The following is a 21734-nucleotide window of genomic DNA, read 5'->3' as shown; positions in this document are numbered from 1 at the left end:
GAAATTTAGAGTGGTATTTTATTGCTTTAGAAAACAATATAGAAGCAAATGCACTTTAGTTATTCATATTTTTATCTTTTCACCAAGTGAGGGTGCAGAAAGAGGAGAACATAGGAGGATCAGCTATTTTACTTCGAAAAACTTCTAGTATGGTTTTCTCCAATAACACAAATTTTTGAGTCCCTATATGTTTTAGTCATGTGCAAGGTGCTGAATAGTTTTTTTGCAGATTTGAAAGGGGGCATAAGAACTAAGAATCAGAGTGGTCACTTTGAGGCAGAAGTTGTTATTTTCTGTGAATTTTACAGGGAATGAAAGCTGCAATATTACATCTTGCACTGCTGCTGCTGCTGCTCTGTCTGGAAGCCACACTCCCCACTTGGGAGGTATATTATGTTAAATGAAGTCAATATTTTATTTTAATACAGTTTCATTTTAATTGATGTTCACCTCAATGACTGTAAAGATTTGTACAAGGTCTGGGAAAGTAAACATTAGATGATTCATCACTGGCAAAATGAAAGCGTGTCCCTCTCGTGAAATGAATCTATAAATCTTTGCTACAGTATTTTACTGATGGGAACTGACTTCAGTGAGGAATGAAAGAGACTATTATAGCCGTTCTTGAAAAGATGGAGGAGGAAGGCACTGAAACAGAGACCTAGGGTATGGGTGGCCTGGAGTCTGTGTGGACGAAAAATAAGTCTGCCTCATTTTGCCCTTTGCATGCTCTTTGAAACTACCCAATTACACATGGAAGTTATCAGTCTTTCTATCCGAAGTGCACACGTGCATGCATGCGTACACATACACACACACACACACACAAAGAAGAGAGAGAACATTTGAGAAGAAGTGTAACAAAGTCACCTACTTTGTGATGAAAAAACAAATCAGACAAGAAAATAACAGATCAGATGAGAGTTTTATACCTACAGCTAAGCACTACTGGTCACACTGGACTATACAGCTTAAGTAAAGGCACTTGGCTGCATACTGGAATAGTACAGATAGCTGCAGTGCACCAAGAAAAGGGCCAACATGTTGGAACAAATTTCCAGCCCTCACACCAAAGTGGGATGATGATTTGGAGAATAAGCCCCCTGTAAAGGTTGCTTTGGGCTGAGCTGGTGGCTGACACTCACTAATACAACTTACAGATTGATGTCTTTTACACCAGAAGGAATTCAGCCATCTTCTCTGACACAACCAGAGCTCACTGAATGGCCCTGACACAGAATGCTAACCTCAGGAAAAACAATACTTGATCAGAAAAAAACCACTCCCCATATACACACCCCTAACTTTCTTCACTCCGTCCCCATTATCTGAACAACGATGTTGTACGAGAGCTGTTGGCCCGTGTGTAAATGCAGGGGCCACATCTCATCAACGTTCCATTGGAGAGCAGCTACAAAAACCCAGGAGTCCAGCCTGGGCGCCTGTCACTTCAGGACAAATGGTCACAAATGCCTTTCTAGGCTGATATTAATCTTTGCTCTCCCATTTTCCCTGACTGGGAAATGAAAGTTTCTGAAGTTCCAAATGGCCTGTAACAAAAGAATGAAGGAGGAAATGAGAATACATAGACACTAGAAAAAAACGTAATTCTGCGAAAAGAAAAATGAGGTTCTGTTTCACAGGAATAGATCCCTCCAGATAATCAAAGCCAAGCAAAAATCCACTCTCTGGATAATGAGTCTGGAGGCAATCTCATCCTAAAGGGCTTCTTTAAGCTATCCAGGCCAATATGTCATTTAGAATAATGAAATTGTCATATGTTTGGCAAGAGGGCTTTCATTGTCCGTTCCTTTTCCACATTGTGGAAAATGAAAAAAAGCGCTGAAAGAGATAAAATGCTCTCCTGCCACCTTGTATGCCTGTTTGAAAGCAGGAGGACCAAAGTTTCTCCTGCAGTTGTGTACAGCTGCTCAGAAGCATTATGGAAATTCAGTGGTTAGGAAGAAGATGTTTTCCTTCTGCCACTTGCATTTCTCTTGCTATGTCAAGTAAAATGTGTACTCTTACACTGCCATTAATGTACAATAATCCATCTTGCAACAGAAAATGCCACTGGAATTCCTGCCATTTTCAACAAGATCAGAGCATACGCACAGAATACCTGTTCTTCTGCAGATGCACATCTTTTCTATAAATCTGAGGCAGGGGGACAATATTAGACATTGGGGGATCAGCCAGTATAACCTTTGCACAAACAGCTGCTGATGATTGATCAGGGGTCAATTCATTAGTCTTCAGGTCTTATCATTAGTTATTGCATGCAACAGGAGAACAGAGCGCCAAGTTACTTACTCATTGAGTTGTAAAAAACTCAATGGAAGAAACACGTAGTAGGGCAGAGTCAATTACTGGAACCTTGTGCAGCAGACAAGCAGATGTAGCAACACTCAGGATCACACATGCAAGTATGAACCTCGGAGAGGTGTTCTCACATTGGTACAACAATGTACGTGCACCTTTATAGACATTTATTTCTACATGGCAATTCTGAATAATGACTATAAAAGTAATAATATATAGTTGACTCATTCAGCAAGCACAACAGATCTTGTGCACTGAATGCATTAGGGCTTTTTGTGCAAACACAGTGTGTAATTGTGCAATTAAAATCTTCAGCAGTGCAGAGGCACAAGTGGATTGTATAGCCTACCTTCATTCCAGCTGTAGCTAACACTAAAACTCTTACCCGCAAAATAATAACACATTGTGGGGGTAACGACCTATAATAGAAAGCTGAAAACCCATAACTGAAATACTCACTAATCATTTATTAATATGGTTCCATGAATGATGTCATCATAGAGATAATACCCAGTCTGATGACACAGAAAAGACTTCAAATACAAACTCAAATTTCCACTGTTACCTCAGCTTCCTGACTTCGAAATCACCTGTCAGGACCATCGACTGCTTGTAGGGAGTTTGATATCAACAACAAAGCTCTGTATTGTAAGGACTTTGTTAATACCTGTTCATTTCAGGGATCAAGACTGACACCTAGCTCTAGCTTCATAGTGGGACTGACAGAATCACAGAAACATTGCTCAAAAGGGACCTCTGGAGATCTTTAGTCCAACCTATCACTGCCTACCACTCACCACCACTAGATCTGGTCAGCCATGACTGTCTAGCCAAGTCTTGAAAACACCTAAAGACGGATTCTCTGCCACCTCTCTGGTGTTCCTGCTTGCCGTATTTTTACTTCAATGTTACAATTTTGTATGTTACTGAAAAGCAAATGAAACCCCTCTGGAAAATGGCCTCCTCTTTGGGAAGGCTTAGCAGTCAAAAATACATTATATAGAATTATTATATAGAATTATTTGGGTTATTCTATCTGCCACTTCGACTTTTCTCATAGCACTCCAGAATAAATTAGGGTGTTTAAAAGTACTTTCCAACCAGAAGCTTTCCAATTTACAGCAAATGCTATTGAGGAACCAAAGTCTTTGTTTTACATTCATAGCAACTATGGCTATTCTCTACACAAGATTGCTTCCAGGTCTGTCAGTACGTTCTGGCCATGTCCTGGGTTTTGCTGGGATGAAACCAGAGTGCATCTTCCTGTTCCTAGCTTTTTATGAAAAAAATCATGGTGCCCAGGCTTTATATGGGGAAAAAAACCAACAGTTCGCAGCATCTGGGCTACACTAGAAGAAAGCACGTTGCATTCTTATTGATGCCCTGCTCATCCAGATCTGGCAACCAACACTGCATGGTGCACTGTCAAAAGCATCAGCCCCCTAGGCCAAACATAGCCACCCTTAAAATTCAAGATTTCTCTGGACATATTTAACATCTTGATATTCCTAAGTTTCTTATGAAGCATCTAATGTTTTTATATTCCTGTCCCTCATCATCTATACTGATAATCCATGGTCCAAGATACCAATGTTGCAAATACTAATTCCTAAATAGTAGCTTTTGTGCTTTGCAGCTTGCATTTCAAAATGGCTGCTCCCTCCTTACTACTAGCGTAATTAACATTTAAGGCAGTTAATTTTTCGTTAGGGAGTAGAGGCTCAATCTGGCACTTGAAATCTTGCCCTTGGAGCCCAGGAGAGTTAACGCATTGGTTTCTGAGACAAAACAGTGTCCCATTTCTTCTATGCAATTAAAAATAACCACTGAGTTTTAGATAATAATAGAGGTCAAAATACCCAAGTGCTATTGAAAATATTTAACCACACACAAATGGTACATATTTAACAGGCCTTAGAGACTGGCATGTTACACAAACCAATCAAGCTCTCATAGCTTACTTTGCAACTAAAACATCTTAAGCAGAAGTACAATCTAATTGTGTACAGGTCATATATAAAAACGTAGATGGCTACAGGTAAACACACTAAGTTAATGCTGGTTGGCATTCCTCAGACCTTACTCCAGCGTTCTCAAAGTACTTTGCAACTATTGATTAATCTGTTTTATAAAGGAGGGATATCTCTAGCTTGTACTTATTTTTACAAAGGGTGAAGTAAGACAGAAGGTCACGGCTGTAACCAGAAATGGAAAGGCAGGATCTGAGGCCCCAGTCTTTCAATTTCTGGTTAAACTCACCTTCTCATTAAACAGAGTCATGTATGGACAACAAACATAAACTGTAATTGGGAGTTCTCCAATTAAACAAACCCATTCAAAAAGCTAGATGCATTATTTTCAAGGCTGGAAAAGAAAATTATTTTAGGATACTAAAATACTAAAACAAGCAACTGCATGAAATTTAGCTTGCTTATTGAGTTCTGAGATCTTAAAGAACTCTAAATTTTGAAGTCTTGACTAGATTCATAAGCATTTTCTAAAGGACTGGCTTCATGATGCAAGGGCAAAAAAAGATTCACCACAGAACGTTTACCAAAGTTCTGTAGCTTTTTAGAGATTACAATACTATGACGCAGAAAGAAACTGAAATTGATTTCCCATAGAGGCTATGACAAACCTCTCTTTTCAGGGTGAATGAGGTATAGAAACAAAAAGAAATGCGAAAGAGCAGTAGTGATCAGTAGGCACAGACTTGTACTACAGCCTTCAATCTAGCAGGCAGCTAGTTTAACCCACACAAAATAGCTGTTTCAGTTTTCTGACTGGTGGGCTGGCTGATGTGACTTTTGTCACTTCTGCATCTGCTGTTCTGATAGACTAATGAAGAGCGACTTATTATTGCTATTGTTGCTGTTTCCGCTGGACATGACATCAATTAGCATGGAAACTTCATTCAGCATTGCATTATAACAGGCAAAAAAAAAACAGTTTGGCTGGAAGACTTTCATCAAGACTTTCTCCCATATGGAGTAAGCAAAGATCTTCAAAGGACCTTACAACACTCATCTTCCAGGACCATAAGGGGGTGGGAGATGAGTTAGCAACACTGTGAAACATGTAGTGTGGAAGTTTAGATATAACCTGAAGATGCATAAAAGATGGAAAGCAATCTTTTTTCACGAAGAATAGGTCATGCCAGATAGCTTAGACAAGTTGTGCAAAATGACAGGATTAGCGCACAAAGGGAATGCAACAGATCTGATTTTACAGAAACATTATTAATGGGCTAGTGGGTGGACAAAAGTTTTCTCAACAGATTTTTACAGATCTAATCATACACAGGAAGTTCAAATGGTTTCCTTTAGCCTCTACTTAGTGCTACTTTATTGATAGTGTTTTGCTTTAATTTAATTTATGTAGACTTTAATGAGACTTTTGGTACTCTACTGCCTGGAAAATTATTACTGACACTGGAAATATGGTGCCTGGTTACGAATATTGCAATGAAGATATGAAGTTGCCAGACATATTGTAAACAGAGCATAATTACAGTATTTACAGTTGAACATCAAAATGGGAAGAGATGCCAAGTGGCATTTCTCAGAAGTTAATATTGGGACTGATACCATCTAATATCTTCCCTAATAATTTGGAAAATGAATTAAATTGTACATTGATTGAATACACAGTAGACACAAGAGGCAGATGAACTACAACACAGCAGGTGGGTAGGCTGAAAAAACCCAGAAAGATCTGGAGATCTAAGAGGGAGAGAGAGAAGGGTGCATTTAGGAGGGAAGCTATTTAATGTAGACAAATGTAGAATAATAAGCTCAGAGAAAATTAACACCCATCTCAAGTAACCAAATGGGAAAATGCCAATTTTCATTAAAAAAAAAATTCAAGAGACTTCACAGTTTATTCACACTGCAAATTCACATTGGGGTATATGCATCAGGTTTGACAACTTGTTTGCTACATTCCAGCCTGATGTGATTTTAAAAGGAAGAATAACAGATTCCCTTAAAAACCTGCCTTTTAAAATAATTTTTTACTTATTTTAAATGTATACTGAATGCTCATGAAAGACCCAATTTACAGTCCTGTTAGCAGAAATAACATAGTAGTAATGTAACGTAAGTATGAAACACAGAAGCAGCATATGAGCTCCAAGGTAGAGGTCAGGAAGCCAAAGCCCATCTGTCTCCAATACTGTCAAGGAGTTCTAAGTGTTCACTCTATGCAGCAGAGCAGAATGCATGAAATACTAGGTTGCTACTGATTTGTTGACTTTAGTTTAGGAGCTCAACTATAGCTTGAGGAAAGCTATTACTGTATAGAAGAAAGTAAGATTCTGAGGGATATTAAAAAAAATAGCCTAAACAAATACTGAAACAAGCTTGCTGCATTAAATGACTACTGTATACACTAATGAACCTTAAATATTATCTGTAGGATGGAAATTGTCAAAAGAATGCACCCTTGCATTAAAATTAACCTGTAATTATATAAACTCACTAAGTATAGAAAACATATTTTATGACACAAAAAAACCCTACATGGGCTGTTAGAGAACTGCTCCTGGCTGAGAGTTTAAAGAGCGTACTATCTTTTTCCCATCATTATTTGGTTAACAATACCCATGGTACAAGTACATTATTTTGTCACAGGAATGATTCATTACAAGAAAATATAAAAACTTTTATCAAACTGAGTATTACTTTTCTTCCTAACACAGCAATTCAAATATAGCTGATGCATACAAAATGGCTGATGTGATAGCAATCAACAATATTTTTTTATGTATGCTTAAAAACCTGCTTACCAAGGGGAGCCATATATTCTGAATCCCCTCACCGTCACTTCAGAGTCTTGAAGATAGATGCAGTTTGTTAGAAGAGACTGTACATTTTCATAGCTCTCTGGCTTCAGCTTAGAAACAGAGGGGAAATAGTAAAAGTCCTGCTTGATTAAGTCAGCCATGAATTCCTGGTCAAAGGTCAATTCATGATTTCCTGCTATCACAATCTTGTATTCATAGGGCAGGCTACCTAAAACAGTGAAAAACAAACAAATTACTTGTTTTATGGAAAATCTGATAAAAGAAAACAGACAGACTCACAAACTGTTTTTGATTCCTATAATATGTTCACATATTTGAAACAATTGAGCATATCCCTACTACGTGTTACTGTAATTCCTGGTGATTTTGGGTAAATGACATTACTGTCTTTTTCAGGGCACCCTATGATTTAGCACGCTTAGCATTAATGTGTTGAAACTACTTTCAACTCATCAACCTTGAAAACCAGTCTGCAGACTTCTGCTCTACTATTTACTTCTAGTTAATTGCCATTTGTGCTGCAAGTATCACTTACTGTGACAGTGATGATAACTCTCTGACAGAAATTAGGGTTCAAAGAAGATCGGCCGTAACGCTTCATAAAATAATGTCAGCTCTCTTCTCCCAGAGCTGTGGTCTTTATCAGCTTGTACTAAGGAGGTCTTAGAGAGTCAGAACTTGGGTCAGCCAGAGGGGTCTGCTGCCCTCTTTGCCCTGACATTAAGATCAAGCCTTCAAGCAAGACAGAGATTGGGTTTAGCTGTCAAAACTCCACATCCCACAGAGAAGTCTTGCAGTTTGCCTCTATCCCATGTTTTTTCCTGCTCCATTTTCTCAGTGACTTCCTTAGATCCATGGACTATAATTTAAAGTGACTCACGCTCAAGAATATTTTACAACTCATACTTAGTGAAAAACCTTACAACAACCTCCTGCTGAAGGCAAGAATATATATGCCCACACAAATGGGTTCTTCCTGAGAAGAAGAACTGCAACAGAAACTTTCCACCTCACTCCACATTTGGTTATATCAACTGGATTCTGCCCTTGAGAGCAGGCATCACCTGTCTCAAAAAGCTCAACAGAAACCTTCTAAGTATATTTGAGAGGAAACAAAGACAGAAACTGTGTAGAGCTGCATTCATTAGCACTATTAATTTGCATCAGGATGAAGACAGTCAGAACAGGAGACTGGGAGCAGAAAGAAATATTTTATTGAAAATGAGACCCACCTTGCATAGCAGCAATCTTGTCATTTTTTATTTTAAAAATGTATTGTTGATAACATAGTAACCTTTAGTCACGACCCCAAGCCTAACCTAGAGATAGGATATTTAGAGAATGTAAAACACCAGTGCAAAATGCAGTGGCAAAAGTTGGCATGAGTAGGACTTAAGAATAAAACGCAACAGTGCGATTCAGAGTTACGGAAAGAGAAGACAGAGAACAGTGCTAGCCCAGAGGAGATGCTGCATGGCTGAACTTATTATTTGCCAAATGAAAACATCTGGGCAACTCCAAAGTATAAGTTTCAGACACATGTAACACCTGTATTAGGAAAATTCATTGTATAGGTTCCAGTCTTTCCTGTGGACCCAATACACATGTGCCTTTAGAATATTTATTAACAGAAACTCTTTTCAGATATTTATAATTACATGTTGAATGTTGGAGATTCAATTATTTACCTGAAAGACAACTGGAGATGTAAATTTTGTCATTTTTGCTGCTGAAATGCTTAGCATTTTGCAGATGTGTACTCCATCTCTAAAAGTTTTCCGGGTGTGTGCACACATAGACACACACAAGTTGAAAATGTTACTTACATGCTACAATATATATGGGCACCTACAGGCCTTAAAACATTCTTGGGAAACAGGAAAATAAAGAAATCCTGTATGCCGCAATATTGTTAACAATTCCATTTCTATTCTGTTTTGTAAATCTTTTCCAGCTCATCTGATCCATCCATCTAGCAGCCAAGAACCTGTACGAGCTGGTTATAGTTGTTGCTTCCACTAATGTATTTATGTCATGTTGCTGTCTGTGGGTGTTACTTAGGCAAATTAGCAAATTACTCTAAATGTACAGTTACATTTATTATAGTGTCGGCCAGAAGCGCTGCTGTAGTTAGAGGTCTGTCAGCTTTTCAATTAACAACTGTGGTTTTGATGAGTTTGCAGCTCAGGTTTTTTTCCTTTCATTCCATAGCAGGCGGCAACTTGCTAAACCTATTTCCCTCTCTTTGTCTCCACAAGCCTTCTTTACCCTTTAAATCTTAATTTTTTGTCTACCTTTAAATCTTAATTTTTTGTCCAACATGGGTATTTTTTTACTGCTTGCACATAAATTCAACAATATTTTGTTTAAACTTTGTTCCTTAGAAGATTTATGAACGTGCTTCACTTTTTACTCCAAGTGCTTTCAAAGTGCAAAGTCAAAGTTAGGTATAAATCTTTGAAACCTTGTTCTTGGCTGGACACCGCTGTCATGAACTATGTGTGTAAAAGACACCAGTTGAGCAGCTGCAGATGAAGACCTTCAGCTATCAGACCACAATATTGATTACCCATTTCCCATCTTCCCTGCTTCCATATTTACCAGTGCTCACTCTAGTCCACATGCAGAAGTCAACGCTGAATGCTCAACATCTCTTTGCACTAAAGGCATGGTCCTCCTACCACTGACCTCAGAGGGACCAACACCACCTTACTGCAGCAGAACCACTGTCCAACATGGTGTGTCAGCACAATCCTAAGAAATGTTGAATGTTTCAAGTGCCTTTTATAGCATTAAGATCCACCAAACATTAGCAATATTTGATCAAGATTTACCTAAAAATTACCTCAAAGCAGCAACTCTTTCCTACTTCTGACCTACAACTTCTTACTTTTCCTTTTTATATGTTATTTGAATTATTCTGTATTTTCTTATTCTGTTATGTCCTCCCAACACAAATACATGGATTTCCATCCGTAGCACAGACTAATGCACAACCTGTAGCCTTGGCTTGGTCCCTGGCTAGGACCAAGACCTCCCCAAGAGCACACAGCCAAATAGCTGTTGTATGGCTGTGTTTCTATATGTGTCTATAGCTTTAGAACAACCACTTTTCCATCTATTATTTTTTGTGCCACCAACTCTTGACCAGAGATAATTCGAACACTTCCAGGTTGATGAGTTTATTCCCACACCTGCTAGTGAGTGCTAATGACAAGCGGGGCAAAAAAGACATCAGGCACATTTCCTGTCCCTTGGTAAACAAAATGAGCTGAGAATGTTGAATTCCCACTCATGCAGGTTTTCATGGCTTCTTGTAAAAACTGCATTTTGCTAAGAAAGATTCCTACCGAAGACAGCAGTGGCCACAACGTACCCATTGCACTGGGTTCCTTTTGTCTTCCATTTACGAACTCCATGAAAACAAGCCTAGTAAAGGCACCGGCTAACATTTTCATTTGCTAAGCTGTTTTCCTTTTTTTTCTTCTTTTTTTTTTTCAAAATAGCCATATGCTAAACATTAAGTTCCCAGACTGCTTACCCGTGTAGGCACCAATGGTACCATCCGAGCAACCCTGAGCTTACCAAGGGTGACTGACAGCCCTGAGATAACAGCGACGGGTATGCGGCCCTGGTGGTACCTTCTCAGTCCTCCCAGTGAGGAGGCTCACTGCGCAGGTGGGAGTGGATGCATCCCACAGTCAACACGATGCTGCGTGGCTGGTGCTGCAAGCAGGGCTCCAGCTTCTATGACCACAGGACCCTTTTTGAAGAACAAGGACTGCTGTGCAGGGATGGCATTCCCCTGGCAAACTGAGGCAAGAGCGTCTTTGCCAACAGGTTCACTAATACAGTGGGAAGAGTTTTAAATTAGGTGTGTTGGGGGAGGGTTGTCATGCTGTGAAGAGAAGTGAAGGCATGGAGGCAGTGAGGAAGCAGCTGGGGGACAACAGGATGGCGAAGGCTCTTGCATTACCCTTGTAAAAGCAGCCTCACTGGGATTCCTTTCAGGTACCTGTATGCACACCCACACAGCCTGGGATGCAACCACAAGGAAGAAGTCCATGCGCAGTGGAGAGCTGTGACATCTCTGAGATTATGGAGATGTGGTGGGATAGCTCACCTGACTGGAGTGCTGCAATGGATGGACACAGGCCTATCACGTGTCTATCACAAGTCTACCACCTTTGAAAAGTCAAGGGGATTGGAGAAGTTCTCAATGGCTGGAAAAAGGCAAATGTCCCACCCATCTTCAAGAAAGGCAAGAAGGGGAATCTGGGGAACTACAGGCCATCAAGCCTTACATCAGACCTGGGAAAATTATGGAACAAATACCCCACAAAGTAATTTTCCAAGCACGTGAAGGCCAGGAAAGTGATTGGGAACAGCCATCATCAATTTAACATGGGTAAATCATACCTAACGCAATTGCCTTCTATGAGGAGATGACTGGCTCTGTGATAAGGGAGAGCACTGGATGTTGTTTGCCTTGATTTTAGCCTTTGACACAATCTCCCATAGCATCCATATAGCCAAATTGGTGAGATAAGCATGGATGATAAGGTGGGTCGAGTACCACCTGGAATACTGGGCGCAAAGGGTGTAATCAGTGGTACAAAGTCCATCTGGCAGTCAGTCACTAGAGGTATCCCTCAGCTAGTGATGTTGGCGCCAATACTGCTTCCCTTCTTTACTAATAGCCTGGATGATCTAATGGAGTGCACTTTCAGCAAGTTTGCAGACAACACCAAATTAGGGGTGGGGATCTGCCAATCCACTCTGGAAGGCACGTCTGCTATTCAGAAGAACCTCCAAAGGCTGGAAAAACAGGCTGTCAGGAACCTCATAAACTTCATCAAAAGCAAATGCAAAGTCCTGCACCTAGGATTGAGTAACTTCATTCAACAATGACTCAGCAGTGTGTCTTTGTGGCAAAGACAGCCAACCACATCCTGGCCTGTATTAGTAACAATGAAACCAGCTGAACAAAGGGAGTGATCTTTCTTTCTATCTAGCAATTCAGAGACCACATCTGGAGTGTGGTGTCCAGTTCTGGCTTCCTCAGTAAAAGAAAAACTACTGACAAACTGAAGCAAGTCCAGTGGAGGGCTGCCAAGATGGTTGGGGAACGTGGCATACAGGGAGAGGCTGAGATCTGAGTCTGTTCAGCCTAGAGAAGATCAAGGGAAGACCTTACTGCTGTCTGCAACTACCTGATCTCAGGATAAAGGCAAGGCAGAGCTAGGTTCTTTTCAGACGTGCACACAGATACAACAAGAGGCAACAGATACAAGTGGGAACATGGTATAAGGAAAGAATTTTACCATGAGATGGTCAAAAAGTAGAATACATGCCCAGAGCAGCTGTGAAATCTCTGCCCTTGAAGATACTCAAAATTCAGCTGGACAAGGTTCTGAGCAGCCTGCTGTAACTAGGCCTGCTTTGAACAGGAGGTTGGACTCAATGACCTCCAGAGGTCCCCTCCATCCTGTGTGATTCTAGGTTTCTGTAAGTCTACACTGGAAAACAAACAAGAAATTTAAAGAGCCTGTAACGCTGAAAGAAATTAAAAACTCATTTCGTGTTCTGATTCTAATGGAACAAATCTATGGTAGCGAAGCAATTCAACAGGACTAAAGAGTATGTTCCATTAACTTTGGTATAAGTTTCTCGTACTATCCATTTAGCAGATGAGTAGGACTAAATACCCAACTGATAGCCAATTAACATTTGATGCTAGCATATGGCTTTGCTGGTGGGCAGGTAACAAACTTGGTATTAATACAGAAGCTCTATGTATACAAAGATATTAAAGAAAATTTATGGCTGTCACAGGAATTCTGCACACATATCCAGGACAAAAATCATTCCCCAGTAAAATTAAGGCAGCAAGCATGTAAGAAATAGATCTGCCCTTCAGGAGTGCCAAGAAACACATGCAAGAACATATGCTATAGGAGTCAAAAACGTATTTTCAAAACAAAAAAAAAGGAAAAGTTATGAATTTGGGGGAAAGCTACATTTTTTTTCTGATCTCTTATTTTGACTAGCCAAAACAAGACAAGTGGGACCAGGGATCCCACTGTTCTTGGCACCTGAGAAGCTTCTGCTAAAATATCCCTATAACCTGGAGATGAACTACAATTACAATTGCTTGGAAAAATTTTACCTGAACAGTTTTCTGTATTAAAATTATTAGAATACCACTTGGATGGAATGGGATATATTTGGAAATTCGTGTAGTGATTCTGACATTGCCAAGGAAACAAAATGAAGCAAAATGTCAGTTTAAAATATTTTGGGGTGAATAAAGATTTCATTTCTAAGCAAAATTTCAGATTTTTTTCTAAAATAAGGGTTTTTTTCCTCCCTTGTCTAACTTGCAAGAAATTATTTTCCTCCATAATCAACCTCTAGCCACTTCATCCTATTTGAATTTGGAATCAACAGAAATGTTTACCCATCAAAATTCTGTCAGAACCACACTGGCTCCAATTCAGTCCTGGGCTTCAGGGCTTTCTTTCAGGCCATATCCAACTTTTGCCTTCTGCCAATTTGGAATGGGGCTCCAAGCCACCATCTCCTCTTTCAGCCTCTATCTTAACACGGGATGAGAGTTTTTTCTCTCCCTTTTCCTTCTTCTCTGCTACATGGTTCTTCGTCTTTCCTGCCTCATTTTTCCCTCTCCTTTCCTTTTTGTAATCTCCCACATATGCAGAAAAATGCTGGAGACACATAATCTTGCATTTAATTTAGCAGTTTTAGCTTTTTCTTACAGAAACAAAACTTGTAGAAGTACAATGCTTTAGACTTCTGTATGCTTGTCTCTCAATACCCCTCTGAAAATGCCCAACAAATTCAAAAGTCATTTACTATATTCAGCAGAGGAGTAAAGGCCTCAAAGATAATTATGTTCCCTTGAGTCTCCTGAAAGTAAGTGTCTAAGAAGACTTATGCCCAGTCTGAAGGAGAGAGTTCAAAGGAATGAGACACCTAAGAACCCACAGAAGGTCTACAAGACAAAATCCAAGAAGTCGGGCAGCAGAGGTTCTGCTCCCAGAACAACTCATCACACAAAAAAATCTGCCCTAAATTTCCTAAATCAATTATTATTCTTTGCGATTATTTTACTGTCAAAAAGCCTGGGATATCATATTTACCTTACAGAATCATAGAATAGAATCATAGAATCATTTAGGTTGGAAAGGACCTTTAAGATCATCAAGTCCAACTGTTAACCTAACACTGCTAAGTCCACCACTAAACCATGTCCCTAAGCACCACATCTACGCGTCTTTTAAATACCTCCAGGGATGGGGACTCAACCACTGCCCTGGGCAGCCTGTTCCAATGCCTGACTACCCTTTCGGTGAAGAAGTTTTTCCTAATATCCAACCTAAACCTCCTCTGGTGCAACCTGAGGCCATTTCCTCTCGTCCTATCCCTTGCTACTTGGGAGAAGAGACCAACTCCCTCCTCACTACAACCTCCTTTCAGGTAGTTGTAGAGAGCAGTAAGGTCTCCCCTCAGCCTCCTCTTCTCCAGACTAAACAACCCCAGCTCCCTCAGCCGCTCCTCATAAGACTTGTGCTCTAGACCCTTCACCAACTTCATTGCCCTCCTCTGGACACTCCAGCACCTCGATGTCCTTCTTGTAGTGAGAGGCCCAAAACTGAACACAGTATTCGGGGTGCAGCCTCGCCAGCGCTGAGTACAGGGGCACTATCACCTCCCTGGTCCTGCTGGCCACACTATTCCTGATACAAGCCAGGATACTATTGGCCTTCTTGGCCACCTGGGCACACTGCCGACTCATATTCAGCCAGCTGTCAACCAACACCCCCAGGTCCTTTTCTGCCAGGCAGCTCTCCAGCCTCTCTTCCCCAAGCCTGTAGCATTGCATGGGGTTGTTGTGACCCAAGTGCAGGACCTGGCACTGAGCCTTGTTGAACCTCATACAGTTGGCCTCGGCCCATTGATCCAGACTGTCCAGATCCCTCTGTAGGGCCTTCCTACCCTCCAGCGGATCAACACTCCTGGCCAACTTGGTGTCATCTGCAAACTTACTGAGGGTGAACTTGATCCTCTTGCCCAGATCATTGATAAAGATATTAAACAGGACCGGCCCCAATAGTGAACCCTGGGGAACACCACTCGTGACCGGCCGCCAACTGGATTTAACTCCATTCACCACCACTCTTTGGGCCCAGCCATCCAGACAGTTTTTTACCCAGCATAGAGTGCACATATCCAAGCCATGAGCAGCCAGTTTCTCCAGGAGAATGCTGTAGGAAATGGTGTCAAAGGCTTTACTAAACTCCAGATAGACAACATCCGCAGCCCTTCCCTCATCCACTAAGCGGGTCACCTTGTCATAGAAGGAGATCAGGTTAGTCAAGCAGGACCTGCCTTTCATAAATCAATGCTGACCAGACCTGATCCCCTGGTTGTCCTGTACGTGCTGCATGATGGCACTCAAGATGATCTGCTTCATAACCTTCCCCGGCACCGAGGTCAGGCTGACAGGCCTGTAGTTCCCCAGATCCTCCTTCCTTCCCTTCTTGTAGATGGGCATCACATTTGCTAACATCCAGCCAACTGAGACCGCCCCGGTTAGCCAGGATTGCTGATAGAGGATGGAAAGCGGCTTGGTGAGTACCTCCGCCAGCTCCCTCAGTACGCTTGAGTGGATCCCATCCGGCCCCATAGACTTGTGTGTGTCTAAGTGGTGTAGCAGGTCACTGACCATTTCCCCTTGGATTATGGCGGCTTCATTCTGCTCCCTGTCCCTGTCTTCCAGCTCAGGGGGCTCAGTACCTGGAGAACAACTGGTCTCACTATTAGAGACTGAGGCAAAGAAGGCATTAAGTACCTCAGCCTTTTCCTCGTCCTCTGTCACTATGTTTCCCCCTGCATCCAATAAAGGGTGGAGATTCTCTGTAGCCCTCTTTTTATTGCTAATGTATTTGTAGAAACATTTTTTATTGTCTTTTACGGCAGTAGCCAGATTAAGTTCTAGTTGGGCTTTGGCCCTTCTAATTTTCTCCCTGCATAACCTCACGACATCCTTGTAGTCTTCCTGAGTTGCCTGCCCCTTCTTCCAAAGGTCATAAACTCTCCTTTTTTCCCCCCACGAGTTCCAGCCAAAGCTCTCTGTTCAGCCAGGCTGGTCTTCTTCCCTGCAGCACATGGGGACGGCTTGCTCCTGCACCTCTACGATTTCCTTCTTGAAGAATGCCCAGCCTTCCTAGACTCCTTTGCCCTTCAGGACTGCCTCCCAAGGGACTCTGTCAACCAGGCTCCCGAACAGGCCAAAGTCTGCCCTCCGGAAGTCCAAGGCAGCAGTTCTGCTTACTCTCCTTCTTACTTCTCCAAGAATCGAAACTCTATCGTTTCATGATCGCTATGCCCAAGACGGCCTCCAACCGTCACATCACCCACCAGTCCTTCTCTGTTCACAAAAAAGAGGTCCAGCGGGTGCCTTCCCTGGTTGGCTCCCTCACCAGCTGTGTCAGGAAGTTCTCTTCCACATGCTCCAGGAGCCTCCTAGACTGTTTCCTCTCCACTGTATCATATTTCCAGCAGACATCTGGTAAACTGAAGTCCCCCACAAGAACAAGGGCTAGCAATTGTGAGACTCCTCCCAGCTGCTTATAGAATATTTCGTCTGCCTCTTCACCCTGGTTGAGTGGTCTATTACAGACTCCCACCATGATACCTGCCTTGTTGGCCTTCCCTATGATTCTTACCCATAAACACTCAACCCTATCATCACCACCATTAAGCTCTAGACAATCAAAACACTCCCTAATGTACAGGGTTACCTCACTGCCTCTCCTTCCTTGCCTATTCCTTCTAAAGAGTTTATAGCCATCCACTGCAGCACTGCAGTTGTGCGAGTCATCCCACCATGTTTCTGTGATAGCCAGATGGTATTATCATCTTACTAACTTCTTAACTACGTATATGGAGGTTTTGTCAGTTATGGCAAGCCCTCCTCAGAAAGTCTCTTAGCCTTTGTTTACTTAGTATAAGAATCTAATAGTAGTTCTGGTAATATAACGTGTATAAGAATATATATATTGTTTAGCTAGTAACATCTTTGTTTATTCCTTTCATTACTGTAGATTACTAATTAAGAAAATCAACTGAACATCTAATTTTTTGCATGTTTATGCACCAATTACAAAATTATTACAGCAATTCTTAACTTCTAAACTACAGTAGGTCCTTTTTATGGTGAACATAATTTTTACAAAATAACTTGAAATGCTGGGGAACCATTACTTGAACCACAAACTGCATAATGCAAAGCACTGAACAATGTGCCTTTGTTGGCTATTTCGTTGCATCTGAGTTTGTTCAAAGTAGAATTCTGTGTCCTTAAAGGTTCATCCCATTCTATCAGCAAGTCGTCTTCTCCATAAATTAGATCAACACTGCAAATAATTCGAAAGCCAATGCATGATGTTTATATTGAAGGCTCCTCTTGTACTAAGGGGTTAGGCATCTTTATCAACCAGTGACCTCCTCTGCAGCTTACAATTGTTACCAACTTGCAACTTCACCAAGATAAATGCAAACTTGTACAAGCAGATGTGCTTTGCTTCGCTCCTGGTATTGTAATGAGCAGAATTTTTAGTATTCATTAAAAGCAGTGACAATCATATAAGTGCCCACTTAATGCTTTTCCCCTCTCATTTCAACCTTTTAGAATACAGCAGTGAGCGATATAGTAAAAAGACTGCATAACTGTCTCAGATTGCTTTTTAGCATCTCTTTGACAGTTCTGTGTTTAAACACTGAGGCTGATGTCTGGGAAATTCACATTAACATACTTTTTGTATGGTGCGTAATCTGGAATAACATTGTAAATGAACACTCCCTCCTAAGTCATCTGTAACCTGCTAGCTCTAGACATTCTTGCATTGTAAAAGCCAGTAATTATATCAAACACTAAAACAGCAAACACATACAATACTGCTCACATTTGCAAAACAGGATTTCTTAAAATAGACAAAGGGAAATCAAACTAAAAAATACCTGATAATAGTCCAACTTAGGCTCTTTGATATACTGTGTTTTATACACACCCACACACATGTATAATAATTGGCCAAAATTACTTCTAAAGGAAAAGTGGCTTCCTTTTACCCTCGTTTATTTAATTACCCTGTAATTATGCAGAACCAACCCAATGCATGCTGCAAACTAGGCCATTAGAGTAGCTGTAGTGAGTCACGCCAAAAGATTGTGTAGCTCTGTACCTTCTGTCCACTAGTGGTCAGTAACAGACGCCTAGAAAATTGTATGACTGCAAGGTTTGTCTAGACTGAACGTGCCTTTGATATGTCCCCTTAGATTATGGCAACCGATGGTTTGAGAACCCCCAACCACATAAGCCACAGGGTCCATTTTCATAAATATTTTTTTCTTTTTTACTTCCTGGAATAGTTATAGTCTTAAATAATACCTTTCTGAGGAGATAAAATTTCTACAGCAGCTTTTCTGCCCTTTGGAGTACTCTAGTTTTGGTTTAAAACATGTATCTGGGGACAACGAAAGCAAAGGAGATAGAGGAGAACTGTGTTAGAAAGTAACAATTAAAAAATACTTCAGACTTCCTACATAGGTCTCTCTGCACACTGATACAGATTCCTATTCAGATCTTCAGATCCCACAAAGGTGCTTTCAGTATCTCCCAGTTGTCACCTTCTGGAAGGGAAGACGACAAAGAGCTGTGTGTCATGTCACCGTACGAGGTGCACAGCACTAATAACAATGTTTAATGTTTGCGTATAGTGCTTTGCAATAGGCATTCAAAGTGCTGTACTGAGAATCATTAATCCTCCAACACATTTATGTGGTAGGTGGATCAAGCATCATTTTCACAATTTTACAAGGGGAAACAATACAGAGGCTGTCAAATCTGAAGAGGACTAACTAGAATTCGGTTGCCTATCTTCCTTAGCCTCTTTCAAATATCTCCGCCAGAGGCAATGACAGTTCACAGAATCGTATTCCAGATCCTACCGTTCCCTGGTTGCTCGCCACACTTCTGGGCCGCACTGCCTTCCTAAAGCTACACTTGTCTGCTAGTCTGGAATAAGACTGGGTATTTTTACTCACTTGCTTATTTTGGGGGTCAGGGATCTCAATATTTAAGAAATTCACAGGACATTTTTAGGTGAGTCATCCCAGAGACTGGCAATCTTGAAGTTTGGCTACTTCCCACTCCATCAGTGGAAAGAAGCAACCTCAGTATTAGTACAAAGTGGAAGAAATCCCCCAAAAGCATACGTGTGTTTGGAAGGAGGGAATGAAGGAAAAATCTTTTAGCACCTACCACTGCTAGAGCTTCTAGCATGGAAGGTAGGTATACCTGGAAAACAGTTGTTCTGGGTCATCTTCCCAATATAGGGAGGTAGCTTAAATATTCCCCGAGACTCCCGGCAGCCGGTTTAACGTCCAGAAGTCTTCAGGACATACTAACTCCCCAGAACTGGAGAAATACTGGAAGAGTGTGCACTTTTCTGTGCTGCACTGTCTGAGCCTTAGATGTACAAACAGATCTGAGCCATCACACATTTAAGAAATGCAATAAAAACCAATACTTTTTTTTAGTATGCCCAGTCTTTTAAAAATGACATCTGTTCTAAATCCCTACACAGCTCAATGTTTTTCACTGCATTTCCAAAGCCATTCTTTTGTAAATAGATAATTAGTGCTTAAATACTTCTTTCAAGGGGTTTCTACATTAACATAAAAATAGTGTAATTACCGATGGTCAAAATGGCATGACTACAATTTATAAATTCTAATTTCTTTTGCTGCTCTGAAGCTGATTTTCTTTCTTCTTCAACACAATTTTAATCTGTTTTAAATGTGAGTATTATTGAACCTAAAAATATAGAATACCTGTTAAGAGAGGAAGAAAAATAACGACCATCATTTTGCAAGATTGAACAGTAAAGCAAAAGTAAAGCTAAGCCTAGTGTTTCAGGCTTTTCTGAAGATCTTTTATTTTTTATCAAGAACTTAAAAGTAGGGATGATGTTTATTGACCAAATTTAGCTGATTTTGTTCTACAGTCTAATACTAGAAGCAGCTAATTCTGGAAGTGCTCGTTACTATAGCTGGGAAGGCACTTTCACTCTAAAATACATTTTAGACTGAAATAAAAATATTACCCTTTGAGCTGAATCTGCCCAGGTCAATTCCTGAAGTGCATGTCAAATAATCCATTTTTTTTGTGCGTGTACGATATGCAAGTAAGATCAACATTTTCAGGAAAATACTCTGAAGAGCTAATTATTGTTTTTCACTACAATGCAAAGCCACCTTCTATTTTTTTATTTCAAATTTAGCTTGAACTTGAATTTCAAATAGGAAGGCTGTCTTTGACATTGGAAAATCTCAAGTAAACACACTGAAACAATGGATATTATAAAATGTGTTATTTTAAGTAATCTTTCCAATCCATCCACAGAAGAGAATTCTCAGAAAGAATAAGGAAGTATGTGTTGCAGCTTATACCACAGATTGGCTATTTAGTTAAATTTCCAGGAAAGTAACCCACAAGCTCAAAGTGACAGTGGGTCCTGGAGCATACACAATTTGGAAATGATATTACAGACCTGAGCAAGGGGAATTACAAGAGCAACTGAGCCAAGCAGGCAATTTCCAGTGCCAACAATATGGGAGATAAAAAATAGACATGGCTTTGGAGTCATTATTTGATGAGCCCACTAAAGCAGGACATGTGTCTTTGTATTTGTCCTACAAGACATTTGATTTATATGCAGGTAGGGAATAAATAACAGAAACAAAAATAATGAAAAAGCTGAGTACAAGGATAGCTACAGTGCATAGTGAGCTTGATTATCTTATGGTATAATCTACCTTATCTAGCCTTGATTACACAGAATCATAGAATGGTTTGGGTTGGAAGGGACCTTTAAAGATGATCTAGTCCAACTCCCCTGCCATGGACAGGGACATTTTTCACTAGATCAGGTTGCTCAAAGCCGCATCCAACCTGACTTTGAACATTTTCAATGATGGGACATCCACAACCTCTCTAGGTAACCTGTTCCATGTCTCACCACCCTCATTGTAAAAAATTATTTCCATATAGCCAATCTAAATCTACCCTCTTTCAATTTAAAACCGTTGCCCCTTGTCCTGTTGCTACAGGCCCTGGTAAAAAGTCTTACTTCATCTTTCTTATAACCCCCTTTTATATACTGAAAGGCTGCAATAAGGTCTCCCCGGAGCCTTCTCTTCTCCAGGCTGAACAACCCCAACTCTCTCAGCCTTTCTTCACAGGAGAGGTGTTCCATCCTGCTGATCATTTTTGTGGCCCTCCTCTGGACCTGCTCTAACAGGTCCATGCATTCAGAAACAATTCCACCAAATTATTTTTTGGCTGTTTAAAGTGATGTCATTAAAATCTCCTGGACCTAGTGGAAAATTAGCATATGTCCAAAGCTGTCATACCATGCATCCTTATATTGTCATTAGAAACTTTCACTGGCCTCATGGCATTCCGTCTGCCCCTACTGTAATACGTATTTTGTACTTCATTTTTCCTGATTGTCCAAAATTG

The 21734-nt window shown here is 40.7% G+C and overlaps 1 protein-coding gene across 5 annotated transcripts in view; it reads right to left on the bottom strand.

Annotated features, from left to right (window-relative positions):
• Positions 1 to 21734, bottom strand: part of MPPED1 (metallophosphoesterase domain containing 1) — a 68544-nt gene that overhangs the window by 22159 nt on the left and 24651 nt on the right. For all 5 annotated transcript variants that reach the window (XM_087767414.1, XM_087767415.1, XM_087767418.1 and 2 more), the window contains exon 4: positions 7109 to 7334. In XM_087767414.1, the coding sequence (XP_087623540.1) occupies positions 7109 to 7334 (226 nt within the window). The remainder of the gene's footprint in view (positions 1 to 7108; positions 7335 to 21734) is intronic.

Source organism: Nipponia nippon, unplaced genomic scaffold (assembly GCF_047370975.1).
Source record: "Nipponia nippon isolate SJK-2023a ecotype South Korea unplaced genomic scaffold, ASM4737097v1 scaffold_3, whole genome shotgun sequence".
NCBI lineage: Eukaryota > Metazoa > Chordata > Aves > Pelecaniformes > Threskiornithidae > Nipponia > Nipponia nippon.
The sequence above is the reverse complement of the archived record's forward strand: the minus strand, read 5'-3'. Positions and strand labels throughout refer to the sequence as shown.